The sequence below is a fragment of the Oncorhynchus kisutch genome, unplaced genomic scaffold (assembly GCF_002021735.2).
Source record: "Oncorhynchus kisutch isolate 150728-3 unplaced genomic scaffold, Okis_V2 scaffold2925, whole genome shotgun sequence".
NCBI classification, from domain to species: Eukaryota; Metazoa; Chordata; class Actinopteri; order Salmoniformes; family Salmonidae; genus Oncorhynchus; species Oncorhynchus kisutch.
Genome location: NW_022264870.1, coordinates 1 through 8,727, shown reverse-complemented (window position 1 = coordinate 8,727; position 8,727 = coordinate 1). Strand labels below are relative to the sequence as shown.

General features: G+C 46.2%; 1 protein-coding gene across 1 annotated transcript; it reads right to left on the bottom strand.

Annotated features, from left to right (window-relative positions):
• Positions 1-3,471: 3,471 nt before the first annotated feature.
• Positions 3,472-8,721, bottom strand: LOC109886285 (disintegrin and metalloproteinase domain-containing protein 12-like). The gene is made up of 4 exons (XM_031819984.1): positions 8,611-8,721; positions 5,929-6,006; positions 4,148-4,256; positions 3,472-3,689 (listed from the first exon to the last, which is right to left on the bottom strand). Exons 1-4 carry the CDS (start codon positions 8,659-8,661, stop codon positions 3,550-3,552), a joined length of 378 nt encoding a protein of 125 aa, XP_031675844.1. The 5' UTR covers positions 8,662-8,721; the 3' UTR covers positions 3,472-3,549.
• Positions 8,722-8,727: the final 6 nt, after the last annotated feature.

Sequence of the window (8,727 nt, the reverse complement as noted above, 5' to 3'; positions counted from 1 at the left end):
TAGGAGACGACTGGCTAGGGTTGACCGTAGTACTTTAGGAGACGACTGGCTAGGGTTTGACCGTGGTACTTTAGGAGACGACTGGCTAGGGGTTGACCGTAGTACTTTAGGAGACGACTGGCTAGGGGTTGACCGTGGTACTTTAGGAGACGACTGGCTAGGGGTTGACCGTGGTACTTTAGGAGACGACTGGCTAGGGGTTGACCGTGGTACTTTAGGAGACGACTGGCTAGGGGTTGACCGTGGTACTATAGGAGACGACTGGCTAGGGGTTGACCGTAGTACTTTAGGAGACGACTGGCTAGGGGTTGACCGTGGTACTTTAGGAGACGACTGGCTAGGGGTTGACCGTGGTACTTTAGAGACGACTGGCTAGGGGTTGACCGTGGTACTTTAGAGACGACTGGCTAGGGGTTGACCGTGGTACTTTAGGAGACGACTGGCTAGGGGTTGACCGTGGTACTTTAGGAGACGACTGGCTAGGGGTTGACGTGGACTGTAGGGCTAGGGGTTAGAAGACCTAGGTACTTTAGGGGTGGACCAGGGGTTGACCATGGACTGGGGGGGTTGACTGGGGTAGGACACGGGGCTAGGCTTTAGGATGAGACTGGCTAGGGGTGACATGTACTTTAGGAGACGTGGGGACGGGGGGTGGACAGAGGTACTTTATGAGACACTGGAGGGGTTGGACCGTGTACTTTAGAAGAGGACTGGCTAGGGGTTGACATGGTACTTTAGAGACGACGGCTAGGGGTTGACCGTGGTACTTTAGAAGACGACTGGCTAGGGGTTGATCGTTGTACTTTTTGAGACGACTGGCTAGGGGTTGACCGTTGGTACTTTAGGAGACGAACTGGCTAGGGGTTTTGGACCGTGGTGGTACTTTAGGAGACGACTGGCTAGGTGGTTTGCCCATGGTACTTTAGGAGACGACGGCTAGGGGTTTTGACCGTTGGTACTATAGGAGACGCTGGCTAGGGGTTGACCGTAGTACTTTAGGAGACGACTGGCTAGGGTTGACCGTGGTACTTTAGGAGACGACTGGCTAGGGGTTGACCGTGGTACGTTTAGAGACGACTGGCTAGGGGTTTGACCATGGTACTTTAGGAGACGACTGGCTAGGGGTTTTGACCGTGGTACTTTAGGAGACGACTGGCTAGGGGTTGACCGTGGTACTTTAGGAGACGACTGGCTAGGGGGTTGACCGTGGTACTTTAGAAGACGACTGGCTAGGGGTTGACCATGGTACTTTAGGAGACGACTGGCTAGGGGTGACCGTGGTACTTTAGGAGACGACTGGCTAGGGTTGACCATGGTACTTTAGGAGACGACTGGCTAGGGGTTGACCGTGGTACTTTAGAAGAGGACTGGCTAGGGGTTGACCATGGTACTTTAGGAGACGACTGGCTAGGGGTTGACCGTGGTACTTTAGAAGACGACTGGCTAGGGGTTGATCGTTGTACTTTTTGAGACGACTGGCTAGGGGTTTGACCGTGGTACTTTAGGAGACGACTGGCTAGGGGTTGACCGTGGTACTTTAGGAGACGACTGGCTAGGGGTTGACCGTGGTACTTTAGAAGACGACTGGCTAGGGGTTGACCGTGGGTACTTTAGGAGACGACTGGCTAGGGGTTGACCGTAGTACTTTAGGAGACGACTGGCTAGGGGTTGACCGTGGTACTTTAGGAGACGACTGGCTAGGGGTTGACCGTAGTACTTTAGGAGACGACTGGCTAGGGGTTGACCGTGGTACTTTAGGAGACGACTGGCTAGGGGTTGACCGTGGTACTTTAGGAGACGACTGGCTAGGGGTTGACCATGGTACTTTAGGAGACGACTGGCTAGGGGTTGACCGTGGTACTATAGGAGACGACTGGCTAGGGGTTGACCGTAGTACTTTAGGAGACGACTGGCATAGGTTTGACCGTGGTACTTTAGGAGACGACTGGCTAGGGGTTGACCGTGGTACTTTAGGAGACGACTGGCTAGGGGTTGACCATGGTACTTTAGGAGGACGACTGGCTAGGGGTTGACCGTGGTACTTTAGGAGACGACTGGCTAGGGGTTGACCGTGGTACTTTAGGAGACGACTGGCTAGGGTTGACCGTGGTACTTTAGAAGACGACTGGCTAGGGGTGACCATGGTACTTTAGGAGACGACTGGCTAGGGGTTGACCGTGGTACTTTAGGAGACGACTGGCTAGGGGTTGACCATGGTACTTTAGGAGACGACTGGCTAGGGGTTGACCGTGGTACTTTAGGAGACGACTGGCTAGGGGTTGACCGTGGTACTTTAGGAGACGACTGGCTAGGGGTTTGACCGTGGTACTTTAGGAGACGACTGGCTAGGGTGACCAGTGGTACTTTAGGAGACGACTGCTAGGGGTTGACCGTGGTACTTTAGGAGACGACTGGCTAGGGGTTGACCGTGGTACTTTAGGAGACGACTGGCTAGGGGTTGACCGTGGTACTTTAGGAGACGACTGGCTAGGGTTGACCGTGGTACTTTAGGAGACGACTGGCTAGGGGTTGACCGTGGTACTTTAGGAGACGACTGGCTAGCCCGATCCATACAGTCTACAGCGGCTAGCCCGTTCCATACAGTCTACAGCGGCTAGCCCGTTCCATACAGTCTACAGCGGCTAGCCCGTTCCATACAATCTACAGCGCTAGCCCGTTCCATACAGTCTGGTCCATAGTGTTCTATATTACCTCAGCTTGTTCATAGTGTTCTATATTACCTCAGCTTGTCCATAGTGTTCTATATTACCTCAGCTTGTCCATAGTGTTCTATATTACCTCAGCTTGTCCATAGTGTTCTATATTACCTCAGCTTGTCCATAGTGTTCTATATTACCTCAGCTTGTCCATAGTGTTCTATATTACCTCAGCTTGTCCATAGTGTTCTATATTACCTCAGCTTGTCCATAGGGTTCTATATTACCTCAGCTTGTCCATAGTGTTCTATATTACCTCAGCTTGTCCATAGTGTTCTATATTACCTCAGCTGGTCCATAGTGTTCTATATTACCTCAGCTTGTCCATAGTGTTCTAATTCACCTCAGCTGGTCCATAGTGTTCTATATTACCTCAGCTGGTCCATAGTGTTCTATATTACCTCAGCTTGTCCATAGTGTTCTATATTACCTCAGCTTGTCCATAGGGTTCTATATTACCTCAGCTGGTCCATAGTGTTCTAGATTACCTCAGCTTGTCCATAGTGTTCTAATTCACCTCAGCTGGTCCATAGTGTTCTATATTACCTCAGCTGGTCCATAGTGTTCTATATTACCTCAGCTGGTCCATAGTGTTCTATATTACCTCAGCTGGTCCATAGGGTTCTAGATTACCTCAGCTGGTCCATAGTGTTCTATATTACCTCAGCTGGTCCATAGTGTTCTATATTACCTCAGCTGGTCCATAGTGTTCTATATTACCTCAGCTTGTCCATAGTGTTCTATATTACCTCAGCTGGTCCATAGGGTTCTATATTACCTCAGCTTGTCCATAGTGTTCTATATTACCTCAGCTTGTTCATAGGGTTCTAATTCACCTCATCTTGTCCATAGGGTTCTTCTTGTTGGTGAAGAGTAGTCTCAGGAGGGTCTTTCTCTTGATGGAGACGATGAGGCCGGCTCCCAGGAAGGTTATTAGAGTCAACAGGACCCCCACCGCCACGCCACCGTAGTCTGGGAAATGACATCAGAGACAGACATGAAGTACATGAAAACAGCAATACCCTTTGAGCCTGGGGAGCCAGATCCTGTGGTAGAAACAATGGCCATCTTGCAGCATGGTTAGTCTCAATGAGGAACACTGGAATTAGCTACAATGGTCATCTATGGCTACATGGCTAGTCTCAATGAGGAACATTGGAATTAGCTACAATGGCCATCTATAGCTACATGGCTAGTCTCAATGAGGAACAATGGAATTAGCTACAATGGTCATCTATGGCTACATGGCTAGTCTCAATGAGGAACATTGGAATTAGCTACAATGGCCATCTATAGCTACATGGCTAGTCTCAATGACGAACATTGGAATTTCAATTAACTTTCTGAAATGACTAAATGGAAAAGGAATTGACCCCAAGCCTAGTTTGCATGACATTATAGCAGACGTTTGTGTTGGTAACAATGGGTACCTGCTAGCCTCATCGGTCCACTGTCCACACTTCCCCCGAAGCCTGCCTTGTCACAGAAGGGAGGAGCCCAGTGGGCCTCACAGTGGCAGTTCTTGTTGTTATTACACACCTGTAGGTAGTAAACCACAACATATTGTAGTTATAACACACCTGTAGGTAGTATATCACAACATATCACACCTGTAGGTAGTATATCACAACATATTGTAGTTATAACACACCTGTAGGTAGTATATCACAACATTACACACCTGTAGGTAGTAAATCACAACATATTGTAGTTATTACACACCTGTAGGTAGTATATCACAACATTACACACCTGTAGCTAGTTTACCACAACATATCACACCTGTAGGTAGTATATCACAACATTACACACCTGTAGGTAGTATATCACAACATACTACTGCTACTGTAGATCACAGGCTTCAAGTTTAACTGTGTGCCTTACACCCTTTGCCTGCCTGCGTTTGGCCAAATAAACCTTTTGCCTGACTTGACATTTCAGCACATTTCAGGACAAGGACGTGTGCCTCAGAGCCAGTCGATGATGAATGGCACTTAAAGCTGAACATAAATGAATCCATTACACCAAACTGATTGAACCTCTCGGCAGGCAGCCCTCTAGGATGATTGATAACAGAACACTGGAATGGGTTACCTTACCGGAAACACATCACACTCTGAAACAGGAGAGGTTGGTAGGTTTCTGTGTGTGTGTGTGTGTTTGCGTGTGTGTTTGCCTGCCTTTCTGTGTGTGTGTGTGTGTGTGTCTGCCTTTCTGTGTGTGTGCGTGCGTGCGTGCGTGCGTGCGTGCGTGTGTGCGTGTGTGTGTGTGTGTGTGTGTGTGTGTGTGTGTGTGTGTGTGTGTGTGTGTGTGTGTGTGTGTGTGTGTGTGTGTGCATATACGAAGTCAATGTACAATATTCAACTAAAAGCTGGACAGTGATGGTTTAAGGACTGCATGAGGACGACTTTATTACCGAGGGGAAGATCTACTGGAAGATCTACTGGAAGATCTACTGGAAGATCTACTGAAAGATCTACTGGAAGAACTACTGGAAGATCTACTGGAAGATCTACTGGAAGATCTACTGAAAGATCTACTGGAAGAACTACTGGAAGATCTACTGGAAGATCTACTGGAAGATCTACTGGAAGATCTACTGGAAGAACTACTGGAAGATCTACTGGAAGATCTACTGGAAGATCTACTGGAAGATCTACTGGAAGACTACTGGAAGATCTACTGGAAGATCTACTGGAAGATCTACTGGAAGATCTACTGGAAGATCTACTGGAAGATCTACTGGAAGATCTACTGGAAGAACTACTGGAAGATCTACTGGAAGAACTACTGGAAGATCTACTGGAAGATCTACTGGAAGAACTACTGGAAGATCTACTGAAGAACTACTGAAGATCTACTGGAAGATCTACTGGAAGAACTACTGGAAGAACTACTGGAAGATCTACTGGAAGATCTACTGGAAGATCTACTGGAAGATCTACTGGAAGATCTACTGAACCGGCAAGGATCAAAGTCCCATGTGGGATAAATTACAGAAATGAATCATGAACCAGTCTCATGGTCTCAGTCCCTCATGGCAGCCTATTCCCTAATGTAGTGCACCACCTTTGACCTGGGGCTTTATAGGGCTCTGGTTGAAAAGTTGTGCACTATGTAAGGGTAGAGGGTGCAATTTGGCACGTAAGAAAGGACAAAAAAAAGGGGGGGAGGTGTTCAAAAGGGGGGTTTTAACCGTGACGTTACTCACCCCTCGACCGCTGCATTTCTCTGAGCACTCCTGCACTCCAAAGACACTGACGTTCTGACACTGCCGGTTCAGACATACCTACACACACACAGACAGACAGACAGACAGACAGACAGACAGACAGACAGACAGACAGACAGACAGACAGACAGACAGACAGACAGACAGACAGACAGACAGACAGACAGACAGACAGACAGACAGACAGACAGACAGAGAGAGAGAGACAGAGAGAGAGAGAGTTGGGGGGTGGGGGGGGAGACAATTAGGCAACAACAAATTCAATCCCTTTAGACAATTTTACTGGGTAAAACATTCCACTGTAATAGTGAAGGTGTAAACTTGGCAGTAGAAAACCTAAACAGTATATTTAAACTCTCAGCTTCCCCATCAAAAAAATAAATTACAAGCAGACAACCTGAGAAAATGAACAACAATGACAAATGGTTTGATGAAGAACGCCGGGTTTCTCAAGAAAGAAATTGAGAAACCTGTCCAACCAAAAACATAGAGACCCTGAAAACCCGAGTCTACTCCTTCACTACGGTGAATCACTAAAACAATACAGAAATACACTACGAGAAAAAGAAGGAACAGCACGTCAGAAATCAGCTCAATGTAACTGAAGAATCCATAGACTCTAACCACTTCTGGGTAAATTGGAAAACACTAAACAAACAACAACACGAAGAATTATATATCCAAAACAGAGATGTATGGGTAAACCACTTCTCCAATCTTTCTGGCTCTATAACAAAGAATAAAGAGCAAAAACATATACATGATCAAACACAGATCTTAGAATCAACTATTAAAGACTACCAGAACCCACTGGATTCCAGAACCCACTGGATTCCAGAACCCACTGGATTCCAGAACCCACTGGATTCCAGAACCCAGTGGATTCTCCAATTACATTGAACGAGTTACAAGACAAAATACAAACCCTCGATCCTAAAAAGACCTGTGAGGTTGATGGTATCCTAAATTAAATGAATATACAGACCACAAATTCCAATTGGTTATACTTAAACACTTTAACATCATCCTTAGCTCTGGCATCTTTCCCAACATTCGGAACCAAGGACTGATCACCCCAATCCTCAAAAGTGGAGACAAATTTGACCCCAGTAACTACCGTGGGATATGCGTCAACAGTAACCTTGGTGAAAATCCTCTGCATTATCATTAACAGCAGACACGTACATTTCCTCAGTGAAAACAACGTACTGAGAAAATGTCAAAATGGCTTTTACCAAATTACCGTACGACAGACCACATATTCACCCTGCACACTAATTGACAAACAAACAAACCAAAACAAAGGCAAAGTCTTCTCATGCTTTGTTGATTTTCATAAAAGCTTTTGACTCAATTTGGCACGAGGGCCTGCTAAACAAGCAGCAAGGTTAAACAGTGAAGAACAAACACCATTGTAAATACAACCCATATTTATGTTTATTTATTTTCCCTTTTGTACTTTAACTATTGGCACATCGTTACAACACTGTATATATATATATATATATAATATGACATTTGAAATGTCTTTATTCTTTTGGAACTTAATATTTACTGTTCATTTTTATTGTTAATTTAATTTAATGGAAGTCTAATTCAAGTACCCTTTTCACACTATCATGCTGAGTCAAACCGTACAATGCTGAGTCAAACTGTACAATGCTGAGTCAAACCGTACAATGCTGAGTCAAACCGTACAATGCTGAGTCAAACCGTACAATGCTGAGTCAAACCGTACAAATCTGAGTCAAACCATACAATGCTGACCCAAACCGTACAATGCTGACCCAAACCATACAATGCTGACCCAAACCATACAATGCTGTGTCAAACCGTACAATGCTGAGTCAAACCGTACAATGCTGAGTCAAACCATACAATGCTGACCCAAACCATACAATGCTGTGTCAAACCGTACAATGCTGAGTCAAACCATACAATGCTGAGTCAAACCGTACAATGCTGAGCCAAAACATACAATGCTGACCCAAACCATACAATGCTGACTCAAACCATACAATGCTGAGTCAAACCATACAATGCTGACCTAAACCGTACAATGCTGAGTCAAACCATACAATGCTGAGTCAAACCGTACAATGCTGAGTCAAACCATACAATGCTGAGTCAAACCATACAATGCTGACCTAAACCGTACAATGCTGAGTTAAACCGTACAATGCTGAGTCAAACCGTACAATGCTGAGTCAAACCATACAATGCTGACCTAAACCGTACAATGCTGAGTTAAACCGTACAATGCTGAGTCAAACCGTACAATGCTGAGTCAAACCATACAATGCTGAGTCAAACCGTACAATGCTGAGTCAAACCGTACAATGCTGAGCCAAACCATACAATGCTGACCCAAACCATACAATGCTGAATCAAACCGTACCATGCTGAGCCAAACCGTACATTGCTGACCCAAACGTACCATGCTGAGCCAAACTGTACCATGCTGACCCAAACCATACAATGCTGACTCAGATATTTTCTTTTCCCATTGTCCTTCCCTGCACAGTTCGAGCTACTATTGTGGACACGTAACCAGAGGCCAGCACAGTTAACCTCTGTCAACAACAACAACAACAACACACTCTCTCCTGGATGGTCCGACGGCCCAGTCGTATGAACAGGGTAACGGTGTTGAGTTCTCACCATGGCGTCGTCACACTTTGTGCCCGACATGACGAGGCCTGGGTCAGGCATGTCGTCCCCCAGGTAGACATGGGTCCCCCGGCACAGGATTCGGCCCCCCTCTTGGAGGGGGATGTT

Bases quoted from the DNA above. Each gene is read 5' to 3' on its own strand.
- LOC109886285 (XM_031819984.1), bottom strand. From the start codon at position 8,661: ATGCCTGACCCAGGCCTCGTCATGTCGGGCACAAAGTGTGACGACGCC. The intron at 6,007-8,610 runs GTGAGAACTCAA...GTGTGTGTGTAG, and splicing joins CAAAGTGTGACGACGCCATG to GTATGTCTGAACCGGCAGTG. The intron at 4,257-5,928 runs GTGAGTAACGTC...TACTACCTACAG, and splicing joins AGAAATGCAGCGGTCGAGGG to GTGTGTAATAACAACAAGAA.